Source organism: Apodemus sylvaticus, chromosome 2, assembly GCF_947179515.1.
Source record: "Apodemus sylvaticus chromosome 2, mApoSyl1.1, whole genome shotgun sequence".
Classification (NCBI taxonomy): Eukaryota; Metazoa; Chordata; class Mammalia; order Rodentia; family Muridae; genus Apodemus; species Apodemus sylvaticus.
Window position 1 is genome coordinate 180,428,387 of NC_067473.1, and position 21,184 is coordinate 180,449,570.

General features: G+C 40.3%; 2 protein-coding genes across 7 annotated transcripts in view; one reads left to right on the forward strand and one right to left on the reverse strand.

Annotated features, from left to right (window-relative positions):
* Positions 1 to 21,184, reverse strand: part of LOC127679377 (solute carrier organic anion transporter family member 1A5) — a 74,235-nt gene that overhangs the window by 41,095 nt on the left and 11,956 nt on the right. The window contains exon 2 of one of the 6 annotated variants that reach the window (XM_052175201.1): positions 1,432 to 1,482. The exons of 4 other annotated variants lie outside the window; for them this stretch is intronic. The gene's annotated coding sequence lies outside the window, so the exon portion shown is untranslated. Of the gene's footprint in view, positions 1 to 1,431; positions 1,483 to 10,318; positions 10,409 to 21,184 lie in introns of all 6 variants that reach the window. One more of the 6 variants, XM_052175202.1, reaches the window with a different exon arrangement.
* On the forward strand, positions 12,838 to 18,805 carry Iapp (islet amyloid polypeptide). The gene is made up of 3 exons (XM_052175210.1): positions 12,838 to 12,923; positions 13,239 to 13,333; positions 18,160 to 18,805. Exons 2-3 carry the CDS (start codon positions 13,254 to 13,256, stop codon positions 18,356 to 18,358), a joined length of 279 nt encoding a protein of 92 aa, XP_052031170.1. The 5' UTR covers positions 12,838 to 12,923; positions 13,239 to 13,253; the 3' UTR covers positions 18,359 to 18,805.

Sequence of the window (21,184 nt, forward strand, 5' to 3'; positions counted from 1 at the left end):
CTAGCACACAGACAAACCATCTGCTATCTAGCCAGTTTGTGACCGTGGATGCTTTCTAAGTCTAGATTAAGAAGCAGAACAAGAAATTTGAAAACCAGTTGTAGTGGCTATTCGTGGTTGTCAACTTGACTATATCTGGAATGAACTACAATCAAGAATTGGAAGGCTCACCTATGATCCTAATCTGGAGACTCAGAGATATAAGTTTCTGACCTGGATCTTGGCATGGAGATCTTTAAGCATAGTGACTATGAATTCCAGAAGATTAAGACAGAAGATCTCCAAATTCAAGATCATCTGGGATTAAAGTCGGTGGCGCACACACCTTTAATCTGGGTCACACCCTCTGCTGGAGACCTACAGCCTTTAATCTGGGCCACACCCCCTGCTGGAGACCTACAGCCTTTAATCTGGGCTACACCCTCTGCTGGAGATCTATATAAGGACATTGGAAGTAGGAAGACTTACTTACTCTTCCTTGCCTGCTTGCTTCATGGGACTGAGCAACTGCTAGATCCTTGGACTTCCATCCACAGCTGCTGCTGACCATTGTTGGGGAGTTGGACTACAGACTGTAAGTCATAGATAAATTCCCTAACTATATAGAGACTGCCCATACATTCTGTGACTCTAGAGAACCCAGACTAATACGCCAGTTCTTCCTTTAACAGAGCCAGCAGTGAATGATATTAATCTGACTTCCTACACCAAATACAGAGAGAGAGTAAGGCAAAGTTGCAGGAGATTTTCTACAGGTGAGACACATGCTTTGACCAAAACCTTACCAGGCAGCTTTAAGCTCTCTAATGCATAGTCCTGCTGAAATCCTGCAATTTCTTGCTAAAGACAAAATCAGGCCAAGCCAGTCTTTATACCCTCATGGCTGCCTTGTGCTTTCTCTCAAGAGGTCACAAAAAAGCTATTTGGAGAGACAGATCATTAAGTGGTAATGGGTAGGTATTGCCATGATGCAGTCAGTTTCAGGGGAAAATTATTAATGAAAATTATTCTTATGCCTGTAATAAATAGTGTCACTTGAGAGCAGTATAATAGTTTAACCACTCATGCTTTGAAATAAGCCCAAGTTTGAAGATCTGTTGCAAGCTATCTACAAGTGTATGGAAGGCCACTCGGATTCTCTATCGACGGACAGCATCTTTCTTTTTCAAAATACTGGAAATAAAATAGAGTTCATGCTAGATACCAGATGAATTTAATGTGAGAAAATAGTCACAAAGGCAAAATAAGAGTTAGGAGGTCAAATTGGAGAGCAGGCTATCTCAGAAAGGGAAAGCACTGAGATGTAGAGGCTTAAGACCTAAAGGGCATAAAGCCACCACTGGAGGCTAGGAAGACTCTGGTATTTCTCCCGTTCTCCACAATCCTGGTGTCATACAAATATTTCCCAGTAACACAACTTTAGAGAGTTACCTGATGAACATGGAACCTTAGTCTTCAGATGTCTGTCTCTGAAATAAAGAGCTGAGAGAACATGGGTGAGAATGGATGTGAGACCAGATGAACACCAACCAAGACAACCATAATCCCCACTGCAGCATTAAATATGTATAAGGCACCTTATAAAGTGGGTACACAGCCAACATTGAGCCAATGGTAGCTATGTACTCCTACATAATAGACTTAAGTCCTCAGTGTTGTTCTGACTCAGATCAGAAGACACGTCCTTGTATATTTCTGCAGCTCTCAGTTCCTACACTCATGTCTCTGAATGACACTAAACACAAGGGTTTGCCATCATACCAACTGGTTTTTTTATTGAATGGGATTCATGAACCCATCCCTTCAATATCACTGTAAAAGGGCCACAGTCATCAGATCTTCACAGAGCACAGTCTGCACACAAGGAAAAGGCCACGTGTTTGGAGGCTCACTGCCAAGACATCTACTTGCCAAAAGAGACTAGCTGCCACATTCTGAAACTCCAGTTGAGTGACTAACGCACAAGAAATGTGTAAAAGAGTCTTTGTTCCTGAAGAACTGTTGCTACGTTGGAAAGACAGCTCTGATCTCATTTAAAAACACATTGTTTTGATAATGTTGGACAGCCTGGGAGATCATAGATAACATATAAGTATCAACCTGGCATGTGCTTCACAAATTTCATGCATTATTCTGGAAACTTTTGTCATACTGGTGCATTAAATTCTCCTAAAGTCCTGTGACATGAATACTGTCATTCAGCTTTAAAAATACAGGATTTAAAGGATGAAGGGGTTCAACAGCCGCCAGATGTCACATAGGCCACAATGGCAAAGCCAATATTTAGACCTGGAGACTCTTACCAATGGCAGCAATCTGACTCTTCTCAGGTATGTGTGTCTATGTCTAAGTCCTAAGCCAGAATCTTCTAAATGGGTTTAGAGTCAACTTAATTTTAATTCTCCTTTGGAAATTTCTATGTTGCATTCTCTAAATATCATTGGTAATTTTTTTCTGGTTAAGAATGGTGGATAAGCTAGAGAATTACTGCTTAAAGCCCCTCTCCTTGGTCAGAGGACTGTGCATGGGACTCTAGCACAGACATCAGGTAGCACTCGAACCCTTCAACTCCAGCAAGAGATCCTGAAGTTCTGCTTCTGGCTTCCAAGGGCACTGACACACATGTTCACAGACAAATAAATAGGATAAATCCTTTTAAATAAAGGATGAAGGGTACACAAGCCTATAATCCCAGCTTTAGCACTATAGGGGAAGAGGCAGGAGGATAATTGTAAGTTCAGAGTAAGCCTAGTCTTCACAGTGGACTCCATGCTAAGATACAGAAGATGAGTTTGCTTCAAAGGAAAAAAAAGAAAAACTAAAGACAGTTGGAAAATTAGTGTTACTAGAATTGACTCTACTCTTTATTATTAGCAGGAATACTATGTACTTCTGAGCAAGACTAATGTATGTGTTAACTCTTTTTGCTAATTTTTGTCTTTGATTTCATTCAGGGCATGTGTCAAGTCTCATTTGCTCTGTTCTTTTGCTTTACATAGATTTGAGTTTAACAAGTCAGTCCAAGACCATAGTAAGTCTCTACCCAGGGCCATCTACTCTTGTTCCCTGAGGCACTGGACAGATGCCCTGCTGGCTGTGTACATTCGATATTAGAGTAGTATGGTTCAGGTTTCTATGTGGCTGATGAAAAATAACAAATTTCACAAAGGGAACAGCATAGGGCTCTGGGGATAATCAGAGACAGGTTTCATCAGAGGTGTGTATATATAACTTGTCATTCATCAGCATCATGCTTTGGGTCATTAGACAACTTTCCGTGTTCATTTGTGGCCATGTGCCCTGTGTTTGCATGTCTCATGGACTATTGGATAAAGAGGAGATACAGGAGGAACACTGGTGTTAGACAGAACATCTGGAGGTTTAGAAAAATAGTTTGATAAATTACTTTCTCCTGATGCTCACAAGGCAGAGGAAGGGAGGGACCTGGGTGGGAGAAGGGACGGGGAGGGAAAAAGGGGAACAGGATCAGGGAAGAGGGGACAAAAATGAAACCCAGAGGGCCAAGAGAATGAATGGAAATAAGCAGCATGGGGGACTCTCTAGAAAGTACCAGAGACCTGGGAGGTGAGAGAGTGTAAGGACTCAATGGGGGTGACCTTAGCCCAAATGCCCAGCATTGGGGAGAGAGAACTTGAAGAGCCCCCCTCCAGGAGATAGACAGGGCCTCAAGCTGAGGGATTGGGTTACTAACTCACAGTCAAAATTTCTGACCCAGAACTATTCCCGTCTAAAAGAACTACAGGGACAAAAACAGAGAAGAGACTGAAGGAAAGGAGGTCTAATGAGCAGTCCAACTTGGGATCCATATCATGGAAGGACACCAAGGCCTGACACTATAAATGATACTTTGGTGGGCTTACAGATGGGAGCCTGGCACAGCTGTCCCCTGAGAGGCCATACCAGCAGTTGACTGATACAAAAGCAGATATTTACACCCAACCATTGAACTGAAGTCTGAGACCCCAGTGGTTGAATTAGGGGAAGGATTGAAAAAGATGAAGGGGAGAGCGACCCCCTAGGAAGACAAACAGTCTCAATTTACCCACTCCCCAGGGAGTTCTTAGACCACCAACCAGGAGCATACACAGGCCAGTCCAATGCCCCTGGCACAAATACAGCAGAGGTCTACCTGGTCAGGTCTTAGTGGGAGAGGATGCTCTTAGTTCTCAAGAGACTTGAGGCCCCAGGGAAGAGGGAGATCAGGTAGGGGGAGCACCCTCTTAGAAGCAAGGGGGAGGAGGAATGGGATGAGAAACTGCAGTGGAGAGACCAAGAGGGAGAGCAAGAACAGGAATGTAAATAAAGAAAATAATGAAAATTGAAAAAAGTAAAATTTCATTTTTTGATTAAATATTTTAATTTATTACCTCAATGGTTCAGAAATCAGTATTTGGAAAGAAATTACAAAGGAAATTGTATATACATGCACATTTCAGACATGGAGAAATATCTGCAAATAAAAATATAAAAAACTATTCTCTTACCTCCTCAATTTTAAAGAAAATGAACAATATAAAAGTTTATGGATTGTTTAATAAACATCTTTAGGTGTGAAATTTGAAACATTATGACATCAACTTCTTCTGATTTTAACAACTTAGCATATATAATGAATGCCAAGCTACAACTTCCTATCTTTGAATTTAACAAGTCATTTCACACACAATGTTAACTGACTACAAAAGTACTTATCACTCATTAAGTAATATCATATTTAAGAAAGAAGATATTTGTTTGTAGTAATTATTTCCAGATATCATTATCTCTACATTATCCTAAACAAAACACATTAGGTGGGGTCATCTATTTTAAAACATTCATTTTAGACATTAGTCAAAAGGTATCAGTAACAGCAAACTTTGGGGGTCAAATTATATAAGGAAGAAAGAGCAAAGGTAAAAAAAATAAAATTTAAAAAAAAAAGCCAGGCAGCAGAGGTTCATGGCTTTAATCCCAGCACATGGGAGGCAGAGGCAGGCAGATTTCTGAGTTCCAGGACAGCCAGGGCTATACAGAAAAGACCTGTTTCGAAAAAAAGAAAAAAAAAAATAAAAGCCCCCAGAGGCTGCTGCCTTAGTAGCTCTAATAAGTGCCATATATTATAAAGTAATGAGAGGGGAGAAAGGAGGGAGTTCAGACTTTGATATTAGGAACATTCCACAGTTATGTATCCAGGGTGTGGTGGGACATATCACAGTTAACAGTCAACATAGTAGGTGACCTTAGCACTCCAATGCAAGAAGTCAGGCCACTGGATCAGGAGAGACTTAGTTGCCTGGCTGCCTCTCAATTCTGTAACCACAATTTCTTTAATTATGAGACATTTGATTATTGTTGGTGTGGGCATATATATGGTTTCTGTGCATGAGTACAGTCATGGGTGTGCTGTGGCACACTTGTGGGGTTCACAGGATAAATTTACAAGTCTAATCTCTTTCCATTATGTGAGGTTTAGAAACAGGATTAAGGTCCTCCAGCTGAGTGGCAAGTAGCATCTTTACCAACTGAATCATCTTACTAAGTACAAACCTTTTCATTCCAGCACATCCTTATTTTCTTGGCTCCATTTTAAGAACACGTGTTCTTAAAATGTCTGCCAAACGAATTATTCACAGTCCTGTGGTGATTTCTTCCTGCTCTGAGAACTAACCACACACAGCACTTAGGATTTCCACAGCAGTCATGGCAAGGTCCTGAATACAGCAGGTGATTAATAAATGTTCGTTTGTGTTACCTGTAGTCATATTAACAACTGTACAAATATACTCCATTCAATTGTTAAGAAACTTATGCTTCTCGATTTTGACATCTTACAAACGTCACAGTATTTCAGGATCAACATTGGAATAAAAACGAGCAGCCCTTGATCAGGGACTGCCTCTCATTGGACACACCAGTGCATACCGCTGCCTCCCACTCAGCGCAGAAAACAGAAGCACCTATTTACTTCTTATTTCAGGGGAAAGCAAGAGGTTCATGAAGGTGAGATTCTACAGAGAATTAGGGTGACAGTAATCCGGCATGACGAGACTGACTCCAGTTAGTGTTGGGAGTTGAATTTCATACCTCAGATTACTTTTAAAAATATGTCTAAGAGAGCGACTAAGAATAAAAGCCAACTAGACTCTTACTGTTGGTTATCTTGACGATTTTGTCAAACGAACCACAAGGCAAGAAGGATTTGTGTTCAATTGTGCTCGGAAGGACTGAAGGATATTCTTTTTAATATCATTGAAGTTCTGGGGTATCTCTGGCATAATCACCATTGTAGGGTATGGAGTATGTCAAAGATAAGCACACTTGCAGACACAGAAGGTACAGAAGATAATTCCCTCAGGTTCTATAAGGACAGCTGAATTCTCTTTGCTGGACCTCCACAATTCCATTGGATAATAAATTTTCATTATCATAATATAAAGTCATGAACCTTATTATTAGATGCACCTGTTTTATCTGCATCTTTAATGAAGCTGATTAGCATTCAGGAAGCTTCTTGCCCTGTTATATTTACAGCATGGCACCAGGAATGTGATTTCCAAATACTGGGGTCAAATGTAGCTCCCATGTATTGTTTCACTCTGTGTGAAGACCAAGTACTTGGCTGTGACTACATCCTCTGAACTCAGCATGTTCATGTGGCATTTACACTGTCTTTTCTTCATTTTTGAAGTTCTGTACCTGTGTGCATATGTGTGTGCATGTGTGGTGTGTGTGTGTGTGTGTGTGTGTGTGTGTGTGTGTGTGTGTATGTGACTGAGTGCATGTATACATGCCATGGGTGCAATCTACCCACTAAGCTAATGCCCCAGCCTCCCATCTTAGAGTTTCCTACAGAAAGGGTTCGTGTACTGTATTGAAAACACATCATCGGAGCTGCCTTTCCTCTGGAAAATAATATCTCTGTTGCTAGAAGACCATTTCCACAGGGTAGCCAGCCTGCAGAGCTCCACCGTGGATCTCAGAGGGAACAAACGCCTCTGACACCCTCCAGTTTGCAACTATCACAGTTTTAAGATTCTTTAATACATTTGTAACTTTGGGGCATTTCTACTCAGGTGACCCTAGTGATGATTTTCTCTACTGTTAACATAATGAATAGGTATTTGGTAGATTCTAATCCGAGTTCATCTCTTTTATGTATTTCATATCATGAGCACATGATGTGATTGTGAGTACTGTTGATTGCTTTGGTGATTTTAAGCCTTTCCTCGTGTTTGATTACAAGACATTCAACCATCTCAAGCAATAGTCTCATCCCAATGCATAACTGCCACATATTTGAAGTCCAGAAGCTACCCCAAAACAAGAAGCCATATGCTCTTACCTTGTATGACATCAGAGGCACAAAGTTGAAAGTAAAAAGTTAAACAGAAGCCTAAGTGCAACTCTTTTGGACTAGCAAACTTTCTGATGAGTTCATAGGTCGAAAGAGATTAACAGCATTGGCCCAGTCACATCCTCCTTTAGTAACTATGGAAACACAATGCTACTGTAGTCAGGCTCACAGAGACCTGCTACAGCACCTCAACATAAACATTGAAAACTAAAGTTCCCATTGTTTTAAGCGGGTGCATATGTTCACTAACTTCTTGCTCTCCTCTCTGACGATTCACATAGGTTATTCTGCCACAGATGGCTTTGTCAATTCAGAGTTTTAATAAAGACATCTATTTAAGCTGTTTCTTGGGGCATCAGTGTTGGTTCATAAATTCTTATTTTGATATAACCAAAACACTTATCATTAAAGTTTTACATTTAACACTGATCAATACCAAATACATGATATGCTATTTATATTCCACTCCTTGCCCCTTGTACTAATAATTCTCCTCTTAATTTTCAGATACATGGGAGTGTGTGCCTGTGTGGCCTGTGTGTGTATTCATGTTGAAAATCTTCCTTGATTATTCGCTACCTTGTTAATCAAGGCAGATTCCCACTCGTGAACCCCACCACTAGTCTAGCCAGCCAGTTTGCTAAGAGAATCCTCTGCCTCAGGTTTTATCTGCCACCACACCTACCCTACTTTTACACAGTTCTGAAAATTCACACTCCAGTCTGCATGGGTGCTTGGCAAGCACTTTATCTACTGAGTCCTGTCCTCAGCCCACAGGTCATAATTGTTTAAAATGACAAGGCCAGTGGAAATCCAAACATAGTGGGATTCTTAATTAAAGTGTCAGAGAGAACTCGCTGAAGTGGAAAACCTCCTCAGTGAGGCTGGTGACTCAACCGTGCTTTCACAGGGTGTGGGGTAAAACAAAGTTTTCCAAACAGACTTTCTGGAAATTTGGGAAACATTTTTATAGCTAGCATTTGACAAGCTTGTGCACTTACATTACACCTTAGTTAGGAACAGGAAGAGAATAAGATTGGCCCTCAGCTCACTTCCTCCTGTTTTATTCTGTTCTGCACTACAGTCAAGAGGAGGAAGCTGCCCACAGTCAGATGCAGAGGCTCACCTCTGAACAGCCACACTTGAATTTCTACATGAGCACAGGTAAACAAACATTGACTATAATCCAAGCACCATGAGGCAGTTCTCCGGTTTCATCGATTCTAAGCTATGTTTCATGAGTCAATGGTTTATGGAAGCCCACAAGGAAGTAGCCTTGTAGACTCTTGTGAGGGGCATTTGTTAGAGTTGACAAATACTTCCCTTCTGCAACCCTTTGAGGATAACACTGTTATATGTGAAGAAATGGGTCAACAAAGATGAGCAAATACCAGAAAGGAAGGCCAATGGATCAAGCACAGATGGCATGAAGAGGATATATGCAAACTGAAATAACAACAACAAAATTCCTCTGAAACATTAAAGACAGCTGACTCTGGCAAGAGTTTATAGGGAGCTATCGACATTCTGTAACTATGAGACTACATAGAATTAATGTCAGGACACTGAAGAGTCAAAGTGTCATTTCCAGTTCATCAAGAAATTGTAAAGCAGCTCCTTAAAGGACATTATTTTTAAGACTTTATTGTTTTTAATTAGTGTATATGTGTGTATTTGCATGAGGGTACGTGCATGTTAGTACAAGTGCCCACAGATGCCAGACATGTCAGATCAGCTGGAGCTGGGGTCACAGGAAACTGTGGACTTCTTCATATGGGTGCTGTGTACTGACCTGGGATCCTCTGGGAGATTAAGTGCTCTTAATCATTGAAGCATTCTCTCAAGCTGCCCTGTGCTACTGTTGTGTCACAAACATAGACATGTGTTGCAATATAAACCACAACCTTTCTTTTTTTCTTTTTTATTGAATATATTCTTTATTTACATTTCATATGTTATTCCCTTTCCTGGTTCCCCCACTCCCAGAAAACCCTTAACCCATCCTCCCTCCCTCTGCTTCTATGAGGATGTTCCTCCACCCAACCCACTCCCACCTGCCCTCCCTCAATTCTGAATTCATCCAATCTTTGGGTTGTCATCACATGGGCTGTGTCTCTGGCAGAGTGTCCAAATAAATAACCATTTATTTTCATGCTAATTGGCTTTAGCCAAAGGCTTCATTTTCCCAAGTTTTTGCAAAAGACTTAGTTATGACTCATAAGTATGGGTTAATACAAGTAAATGATGGTTTACATTCATTACTAACCAAGCTCTAATTATGAATTCATGGAAATTCACCTGCTTTCAATTTCATCTACACAGTAGCTGAAAGTGTCAGACATCATAGCAAATAAATGAACTTTATTCAGATTCCTTTTTTAAAAACTGGTTCGACTCACTAGCAAACTGCTTTCCTTTCTTCTGGATGACAGTGTCTATCTACCTGATGTAATTTTAAGTAAAACAACTCCAAAACACTAATTTTGGGTGGCTCAAGTTTTCCTGACTCTTCTTCCCTATACAAAATCAAAGAAAGAAAGAAAGAAGGGAAGGGAAGGGAAGGGGAGGGGAGGGGAGGGGAGGGGAGGGGAGGGGAGGGGAGGGGAGGGGAGGGGAGGGGAGGGGAGGGGAGGGGAGGGGAGAGGAGAGGAGAGGAGAGGAGAGGAGAGGAGAGGAGAGGAGAGGAGAGAAGAGAAGAGAAGAGAAGAGAAGAGAAGAGAAGAGAAGAGAAGAGAAGAGATGGATCAAATGTATTCCTTTGCAGAGGAGTAATAATCCTTTGATTTTGATAAGATTATTGCTCAACACATAGAATTGGTACCTCCATAAATGAATCCATGTATTTTCAAAGTTTAAGTAAGTTTCACTCACCAAATGACTGATAGACTAAAATATTATATGCACTGACTTTGAGGAATATCAGTCAAACTGAAAGAAGTATACACGGCTTTACTCACCCACCTCCATAGATCCCCTATGGATCTCAGGGGCCTGAGACAAAGCTCCCCTCCACTTGAGCCATTGTCCAAAGCCTTCCATGGCAATCTTTACCTGCAAGCAAAATCTCCTCATTGGTAAATTCTTACTAATGCTTTGCTACCACCAGTAGTTTTTAGGTTTTTGTTTCTTCCAAGCAGATACATCTTACTAGAGGTTTTTTTGGTGTTTATTCTTTTTTAAAAGAAATGCCAAAGAGGTAAGTATATTAAGTCTAAAGAACTTTTTGGGATATTTCATGAAATATTATAACTTCTTACTCAAATGCATATACCACAGAAAACAATTTAAGAGAAATAAAATGAACAAGTTAATCACAGACTTGCTCCATGTAAGACTCTTAAGATTTAGTCCCTGTATACAGGACAATCTCCCTACTCCATATTCATATAAATCTAAAGATACTGTTTATTTCTGGAATGTTCATGGAGGAGAATACTCTCCACAGTTCCCCAAACTCTAGCCAGTAGAGAGCTTTCCCTTGGGCTGCTGGGCTGCACTGGCTTCCCAGGTTGGCTGACTCCAGCTGGAAGGGTCACTTGAGCATCGCTGTCTGCATGCTATCCTAGGCTGAACCGCCTTTAGGATGATTTCATTGTCTCTCTCTCTCTCTCTCTCTCTCTCTCTCTCTCTCTCTCTCTCTCTCCATTGCTGCCTGCTGCAGCCTCTACACCAGCTACACCTGAAGGTTCATCCAGCAGGAACTTAATCCACCTCACCTCTGAGTCACCTCCCCAACCCTTATTCAGTTCAATGTCTGGAACAAAAGAGATGCTGAGGGCTGGGTTTATCACTCAGTAGTAGAGTGAGCCTAGTGTGCAGGGAGCCGGGGTTCAATCCCAGACCGGGAAGGCACAAGTTTATATATTTAAAATGTGGGCTTTCCAATTCTGATAAAAAAAAATAGCCCAAAACACATCAGATGAAATTCCACAGGCCAAACATATAGATCAGAAGGTTTCCTCCAGTTTTATAAAATTCACACAGTATAATTAGGAACTACTTTTCTCTATAAGGACACCACTTCTCTTTTTAGACATACCCGTGGTTATGCTGGTATGGATAGTTAAGTGGTTATAGCTGACATATAATGCCTTCAAAAGTAAAAATATAAAGTATATGCTACCTATCACACATAAGGATACACTTTTAGGAGAGTGAACTTAGACTGAAAACCAGGAGTGGCATCTACAATACAAGCACTTTGAAGATGAGGCAAGATTAGGAGTTCAAGGCTGTCCTCAACTACATATGGAGTTCAGTACCAGTCTGGGCAGCATGGGGCTGCATGTCAGAACAGTATAGAATGTTTTAAATGGAACAAAGATACAATCAGAGACAGAGGAGCATGAATTGTCCTGTGTCCTTTCTCTTGGAAAGCTGTTGTAGGACAAACTCCATTTGAATAAGGGATCAGGGGCAGAGGAGACCACTCAGTCAGTGAAGTGCTTGCCTTACCTGACGACCTGCCTTTGGGACCCATGTAGAACTGTGCCTCATGATTGTATGCGCATCTAGCCCTAGAAATGGACAAGCTAAAACAAGGGGTTTCTGGGGTTCCACTGTAACCACTCTAATCTAAAGGCAGAGTTCCAGGTCAATGATAGCGTATGTCTCAAGCGGGACAACTCAGCCCTTCTAGGGATGATTCTGAGCTTGTCTTCAGGTCTCTACATGTAGGCACTCAAAAACACACTTAAACATGCACGCACACACACACACACACTCAATCAATAATAAGCAAATCATTTGTGCCTATGTATATGTGTCTATCTAATGTCTGATAAATAAATCTTTAGACATAAAGATTTGGTGTTCTGCACTTCATTATGAATGACTTGTTTTCCTTTTAAATTATACATTGTTTCTTTTCCCCTTGAGATTTTCATACATGCACACAAATGTGCTTTGAACAAATTCAGCTCCATTCTTCCCTCCAGCTGCTCCCAGAATGCTGCATGCTTCATACAATCCCTCTGAATTCCCTGTAGTCTTTTTTAAAATCTGAGTCCAGTTAGTTTTTCCCTTTTATGTCCTTTTTAAAAGTAGTTCTTACTGAGCTGTTATAAAATATTTCTAAATGTCCATGATATTGAGAAAGTGGATCATTTGCCCTTGGCTATAACTTCCCCATTTTCCTACCATTCTTTTTCCATAGAAGCACACTTTATCATTACTCCTTATTACTATCCTTTTTAAGAAGTTGCTTCCTTACTGTCAGAATTAATTGTTCAAAAATTCACTTGTATTTCACAAAAATAGAAACTCCAAACGCCTATGGCTCCTGATGCACCCTGAGCACAAAGGCACTCAGTGTGTGGTCTGCTAATATTTACCAAAGTGTTAATGTGTTGATTGCCCACCTGCTCCAGCTGCCAATAAAACACTTTCCGTCTACAGGATGGACACTAATGACAGAGTCTCTCTGGTGACAGAGCCAAGCTAGCTGAGGGATATATAAGAGCCAGCTTGCTAATTACCAAGCCGTGCATGCAGGCGTGGGCTATAGTTCCTGAAGCTTCGGGCTGTCGCTGCATTTTCTGATATCGCTGCCTCTGACCACTGAAAGGTAAAAGATACTCTGTGCTGGGGAAGATATTCTGAGTAAAAGAAAACAATCTTTGTGTTACCTGCAAGACGCATTTCAGGGGAAAGCATAAAAGAATAGTGTATTACATTAGAAATTCTCATGTTGTTAGAAAGAAAATTGAACATTTGCAACTATTTCAAAGGTGATAAGCATCAGTGAGAGAGAGAGAGAGAGAGAGAGAGAGATCTTAGTAAAATACATTTTAAATCTTCTTTCACGGTTCCAGTTTACACTTCCATCAATCGGAAAAGAAGGAGGTAACTTGATTTCAGTGGTTTTTTTTTTTCCTTTCAGGGATCTTGAGAAGTGATGTGCATCTCCAGGCTGCCAGCTGTCCTCCTCTTCCTCTCCCTGGCACTAAGCCACTTGAGAGCTACGCCTGTCGGAAGGTCGGTCACCTGAAAATTCCTACTTCTTTTGAGAAGTGTGGGGGAATCACAACTCCGCACTACTATGTAACAAATACCCTCTGTGCCGTTTGATTCCTAAGCAGATCCTGGCAGTGAGAAGCCCTAAAAGCTGAGTGGGTTCCTAACCCTGTGTTGTTTAAGGACAAGGTCAGCGGACGAAGGACTGACGCACAGAACATTTAGTAGACAGGCATGGTTAGAGAAGTTTGCCTGAAAATGCTTTAGAACATACAGGGGCAAAGCCAGTGTGTGATAACGGGGCAACTGAGGCACAGACGTTCACACTGATTGAATATAGTCCTGAAAGAAACTGAAGGAATTCCAACAAAAAAAACCTGTTTTTGTATCAGTTGAAATTAGATATTTACAGGTTCTTTTCCCTCTTCTGGGGGGGGGGGGGCAAGAGGGTGGTCTGCAAGTATGCAAATTTCTACATCTTCTTCCAAAAACTGACATTGTAAAAACAGGAAGCAAATGGGTGATTTTAAGAAGTTAAATTTCAGGATTAGCTTTAAAGTCATGCGGAAGTCATTCCATATTGTGACGTTACAGAGTTATAAGAAGTTATTCCACATCGGAAGATGACTTCTGAGCCTCTGTGAATGTAAATTAGTGATACCTGAAATGTTTTTAATCTGTAGACTGTACGTACATAATTTCTGAGGAAGGTGTGTTTAAAATATCAAAGGTAAACAAAGAAAACTAAATGGTAGTTTGAAGAAATCTAAGGTAGTTTAAGACAACTGGCAGAATAATAGTAATTACAGCCTTCAGATGGAAGCCACTTAAACCTGTAATTTTCCATCTATTTAAAAGATTCCTGAGACCAACTCTGTGAATCTCATTTAAATAATGTAATGAGAATTTGAGCCTAAATCAATTTTGCTCCATATATTCTTAAAAGACCAAACTAGCCACTCACTGATACTCAAAGAATTAAATTTACTTTTGAAAAATAATGTAATTAAAGTCTCTCATTAGAATTATCATCATCATCTCTTTATTTCCTCTAGTTTATTTGTTCTTGGGTGAATGTCTGTGTCAATGTGCAGACATCTCCACAGTATTTTTATGACTAATACCAGGAATTATCAGAAAATGGTTTTTGTCTTCTCAAGACTAACATGGTTTCACTGGGTATTCTCAGAACTGACTGTAATTTTCAATTGGCTCTTTTATGATTAAAAATAACTGTAAAAGCAATATGAAATTACTGAGAGGCAGAACAATTGAAGGGACATTCAACAGTATAACTAATGTGTCTGCTAGTAATTTCTATCCCTCTTCTAGCACATACAGAGATTTGCTCGGCACCTCTAGCAAGTGTGTCTGCGGATGCTCTTATACTCCAAAATAGAATAATTCACAGAATTACTGTCTGTTAGATTTTTTTGTATTTTCTTATAATCATTTATCTTGTACATACTAACAAGATATCCTTAATATGTCTCAATGAAAGTCTTTACATCAGTGGTTTTTTTTTAGTGATGGGGGATACACACACACATACACACACACACACACACACACACACACACACACACACACACTTATATACTTGGGTCACTGGGAACTCCCAGAAATGTCTGCGCACCTCTACATATGAGTGCTAATGTAAGTAAGTCACTAAGAAAAATTGCGTAAAGTGGAGTTATCACTTCTTGCACTGGCCAGTTCCCCCTTTCTCAGCAGCATCCTCATGGTTACTTTGAATAGTCTTGGGCATGCTCTCATCATCTTTAGGGGGAAGCTCCCCCAAGGGAGAGCCATTTTGCATCTCTGAAAGAAGCTTGGGAGTTCTTGATGAGTCTTTCATAAGGAGTAGTGGTCCTTTCATTAACTCAATGTTTCATTTAGAATCACTTAAGATGCTGTTATTTCCCTCTAGTCAGTTGTCAAAGTCCAATCCCACAACTTGCCTGTAAAGAATTCTATACTATGCCCCCATCACTGCCAAGAGTATCTTCAAACAGATTACACTGCAGTAATAATAGTTCATGATGTCTACTATCTATCTACATATCTATCTATCCATTTATCTATCTATCTATCTATCTATCTATCTATCTATCTATCTATCAGTTTTCCAGTTCACAGGGCAACTTCTAATCCAAGCTGCATTTTAGAAAATTTCATTTTTTTTAAAATTTAGTATCTGGTGTTTGGAAATATTGCCAGAACTCTTTAAAGCATTGGGTAATTTCCTTTAATATAGTGTTCCTGTATACTATGGTTTCAAACACTAGACAATATTATTGAGATGGCTAAGAGACTGAAAAGGTAGATCCTCCCGCGTGTGGTGGCACACACTTTGAATCCCTGAACTACGGAGGGGAAGCAGGAAGGCGATGTTGGCCTAAGGTTTAGAAGTGGAAACTTGCTTCAAGAGTGAACAAATAAAAACAAACCTTTGCATCCCACAGTGGTCGTCTTCTGGCTACTGTCTACCTCTTTATTCTGTATTTATGCTAAACAAAGAACCAAGACACTTGATGCTGCTGAAGAGCTTTCTGTAATCAGAGTGAGAAGGAAAAATAATTTAAATCTTCCATATAAAACATATAGACTTAGGACACCTCTACATAGAGTCAAAACTTCCTCCATAAAGTCCTCACAGGAGATACCTATTGCGCTTCCTCTCCAGTGGTGTGATAACTACTTGGTCCTGGGCAAGTAATAGTTAAACTCTTAACTATTACTTTCCACTGTACATGTATCCAAACCTCAACAGTATTTAAATCTTTACAGATTTGGAAGTGAAAATACTTCCTAATCAACACAGTAGAGAATGTTACTGTTTTTTTGTTTTTGTTTTTTGTTTTTTTTAATATTTTTATTTTCTATATTCTTTGTTTACATTCCAAATGAATGTTACTGTTTTATATCTACTTACAAATCCATTTTGAAAATACACTGACAAAGTTTGTATTTCTGAAATATCTTTCAAAGCTCCAAGTCTTAAAAGTTTGGTCCTTAGCCCATGGTACTTTTGGAAGGCAGTAGAAACTTGGAGACAGAGAGAGCAGAGTGTGGGTTTTGAGTCACTGGTCTTGTGCCTTCCAGGGAGGTTTGGGGAACACAGGTTCTTCCATTTCCTCTATTTTGTTTGCTTACTGGTTACTTTGTAATTACCAGCTTGCTTCATCTCACAACTGCCTACTGTGATGTGCATCCATACTCTCCACAATAAGGGCCAAATGATCCTCTGCTGAACCTTCCAGAATTCTGAGCCCAAATGACTTTCCTGTCTTTAATTTGATGTATTTCAGGTATTCTTATACTAACAGAAAGCTGACCAACAGAGACATGATCTATTCCAAGAATGTAGAGTGGAAATAAACAAATGCCTCAAACAGAGGTCCAAATCTGGGTGGAATGGTACATATCTGTAAGTCCAGCACTTAGAAGTGGGATAACCACAAGTTGGAAGCTATCCTGAGTTACATGGAAAGGTCAAGGCCAGCCTGGGCTACGTAGCTAGACTCAAACATAAGTACATGCATAAATAAATAAGCTAAAATTCAAATGAGCTTTAAATCGTGGCTATAATTTCTGAGTTATACTACTATTCTTATTCAGTCGTTTAGGGGCTGAAAATTGTGATGACCTTCAAAACACTTGACATAGAAAGACTCTTGTCACAGGTAGCCTAGCCCTACAGTGAAGTGTTTGGAAAGCAGAAGTCTACATATTCATGCCATGGACTCCCACGGAGCAGAGTGCTGGAACAGTGATCAATTCATTCTTCTGGTGACTCTATACCATAGACTCTATAGTAACTTTTAGACAACCTTTTAGACAACCTAGCATTGCCTGCCTTTTGTAATGTTTCTGTACTGTTTGTTATAGTAAGAACACTCAATGTGAGATCTGCTCTCACAACAAATGTTTAAGCATGCAAATCTTTTTTTCTGCTGGCCAATTGCTGACCAGCCATCTTAAGAATATCTTCACCTTGCTGCCTATTGGTTAGTAACCAGCTGTCTGCCCATGCGCAATCCATGGAGAACCCCACTTCCTGTTTATTCACAAATGTGACTGTGTGAGATGCCTCCTGTGTCCACTCTGGATGTGGACCTGAGCTGTCTCACTTTGCACAATGTCTTCAGTGTTGCACACTGCAGAGCTCCCTATGGCATCTTTGCACCAATATTTGAGTTGAGTAAGCTCAAGAAACGTACCAAAAACACTGTTTACTTTTTTTTTGTCAAAAAGAGGAAAGGAGAGCACCTTTTGAATCTCCACAGATCCAAGCTAGATATAAATCATACATTCCAATCACTTTTAAATTACAAAAAATAAGTCCACCGACACGACTTAGAAGGCGATAAGACAAAGAGTTTATTATCATAAGAATGAATGTCAAGGGGGCTGGAGAGATGGCTCAGTGGTAAGAGCACTGACTGCTCTTCTGAAGGTTCTGAGTTCAATTCCCAGCAACCACATGGTGGCTCAAAACCATCTGTAATGGGATCTGATGCTCTCTTCCGGGGTGTCTGAAGACAGCTACAGTATGCTTAATATAATAACTAATAAACCTTAAAAAAAAATGAATGAATGCCAAGTATCCAAAGAGCTACTCCTTGTACTGTGAACTGCAAGGCTGATCCCAGCGAAGAGTGTTGTGTGATTTTGTGGTCAAAAGTTGATCCTTCTGCATGTTCTAGCTGTCAGAAGTGCCTGTAACACGGATGTTTGCAAACCAAAGCACTGAGTGACTGCGATAAAAATTCTCCCCGTCTTTGACTATGTACAAGGGTGACATGGCTGCCTTTCAACCTAGCTCTTCTTTCTTTTCTGTTCAGTAGTGCCAACCCTCAGATGGACAAACGGAAGTGCAACACAGCCACGTGTGCTACACAACGCCTGGCAAACTTTCTGGTTCGTTCCAGCAACAACCTTGGTCCAGTCCTCCCACCAACCAACGTGGGATCAAATACGTATGGCAAGAGGAATGCGGCAGAGGATCCAAACAGGGAGTCCTTGGATTTCTTACTCCTTTAAAGTTAACATGCTTCTATATCTCTTATTATTTTATGTGTAATTGCTCTGGTGATTTTCTGAATAATGTAGCAATGCCCTTGCCATTCCCCACACTGGGAATGCACCATGTGCCTGTGCTTGCTGACTGCGAGTGTAAATTCTCCTGCTAAGAATTGCTTTAAACTGAGTGTTGATCAAGGTCAGAGTGAACACAATGTCTCTAATCACAACTTGTTTGTGCTCTATGTTTATATTTTAGAAACACTTAGAATTTCTGTTGTAACTCTATGACTCAAGTTCAACAATAAAGAAGACCATGGGATCATAAAACTTGACAAGTCATTAACAGCTAATATTAAATTTCTGATTCTAGACATTGGAAAAAGAAGCATTCTACATGCCTGCTCAGATGGTATTTCAAAATGAATCAGCAAAATCTTCTTATTTAATTAAAATATTTTAATTCTATTTTTGTTGTTCTTAATGGTAGTAAAGGATAGAACTTGTTTGTGTCCACAAGGGGTTTATTGGTTATTTTTCTGCAGAGAGATTTAATGACCTGTTTACTCTGCTGACGAAGCTTTCAGCAAAACTCAAACATATTTGTATCCAGCATATTTCAAAAGGATCCTGTGTTCTATTCTGAGTGCTGTCAACTAAGAGGCCACAGATTTGTGGGAACCAAACCTGTATGTCAACTTATTCTCTTGGGTCAGTCACGGAAGAATGGAAGAACGGTGTGACTGTGTAAATCAGTGTTATAATCTACATGCTTTTCCATGACTCTACATGGGAACCTTTGGAAGTAACATTAATGCACACATATGTCTGTAATACTAACACACCATCTTTCAAGCTGGGGTCTCACTATGGAACCCCGATAGTCTTTGAACTCATTATGTAGACCGGGCTGGTCTCCAAGTCAGAAATCTGCCTGCCTGCCTGCACATCACAAATGCATAGGTCTATAAGCTAAATTATGAACATTTCAATAAATAAATAAATAAATAAATAAATAAGAAGAGGATAGAAAGAAAGAGAGAACCAGGGCTGGAGAGATGGCTCAGCAGTTCTCAGTTTCTACTCATGCAGAGGACTCAAGTTTAGTTCCCAGCACGATATAGGGTAATTCACAACCACCTGCAACTCAACTCCAAGAGTTTAGGACAGGCCCTAATGGCCTCTATGGGCACCTGCACTCCTACACATTTACATATCAAAAATACTAAAATGTATTATTTTTTTAAAGAAAGCAATGAGAATAATATCCAGGTACATTTATACTTTCATTGTCTGTGTCATTTTTACTCCTATTAACCCTTTGACGCTGGTTCTCTTCCAGAACACTGTCAATGGGCTGACTCATGCAAGATCATGTAACTCAAAACAGTAGGTCCAGAGCCTACCACCCAGACCCTATGACCCAGGCAACTCATCTATTTTACATACAAGCAGAAACACTTGTCTCCCCCTTCTAGTGTGCATCATAGCTTCTCCTATATGGAGAAGTGCCTGAAAAGTCTCTTTTTGAATTGACTCCTAAGTTGACAAACAACAAACTTGGCATTGAGAATAAATGGTCTTTGCCCCAAATACTACAAAAGAGGTTCTTTTAAGAACTCAAATGAGGAAAAATGTTTGAAAAAACAGTAAATCTAACTTAAATACGTTTAACATTGAAAGATTGTTCATAGTGTATATTTATTTTCTTCCAAACTTTCAATGATTTGAATGCTGTAATATTATTATTCAGTGTGCGTGTGAGCACATGTATGATGTGTTTGGTGGATGTGTGTGTGTGTGTGTGTGTGTGTGTGTGTGTGTGTGTGTGTAAGCACGCGCATATGTGCTGAGGTATATGTCTGGGTGTCACAGTACTACACCGGGCATCACTCCACCATCTGCCTGTGTGAGGCTGCTTCTCTTCTTTGCTGTTCCCCTAGCTGGGGATGCCCGGCTTCCAGGGATTCACCTCCTCCGCCGCCGCCCATCTCACTATTGGAGTTCTGTGACTACTTGAGGATTCACACTCAGGCCTTCATGTTTGTGTGCCCAGGGCTTTACACACTGAGCCATGTCTGTGGCACTTGTATTCATCTTCCCGCTGAGACTGTTGTTTCTGTGTTTGGGAACTTTGATGAGTGAGTAAGCCCAGTGTGGTCAGTTCTTCAAGGACTTTCCTTAGGTCACACGTTCATCACAGCTACGCATGGGCATTGGGCATCTGACATCTGTCCATTTCATACCTCACACAGCATACCTCCACCCCTGGCTATGTATTCTGGTCACTCACAACAGCTTTTTTACACCTCTGGGATACACTCGGTTCTCTGTACATGGTACATACTCTGTGTGTGGAGCCTCTCCTGGTCCACTCATCTTCCTCTGAATTCTGAGATATCCACATTACTCTTCTGACACCAGTTTGCTCAAACTTCCCTCAGTCACTCACAACTGTGTATGTAACTTACTTTTGTATTTGATACTATCATGGTGATAATGGCCTCAAAACCACCTTGGAGAAGCTCACAGTTGATAACTTATGTTTTGGTCACTATACTCAGTTGTTGTCTGCCTGTCTCTCCTGTAAACTTCCTGAGGTCAGAGTTGTATGGGTGCTCTCTATCCCCCTCACACTATTTAAGTTGTTCATTTTAACAAAACAGGTGTCCGGTGCATACAGATGAGATCTCCGTCATCTGTGAATGAGCCAATGCAACAGACTTTGGGATAACAATAAGTTTTTATACTACAATGATGTTTTAAAAGAATGTAGCTTTTTACATTCTATTAATCAAATAAAGATAGTGATGCCTTTCTTGCATAGTTTTATTAAAGATAAGGACT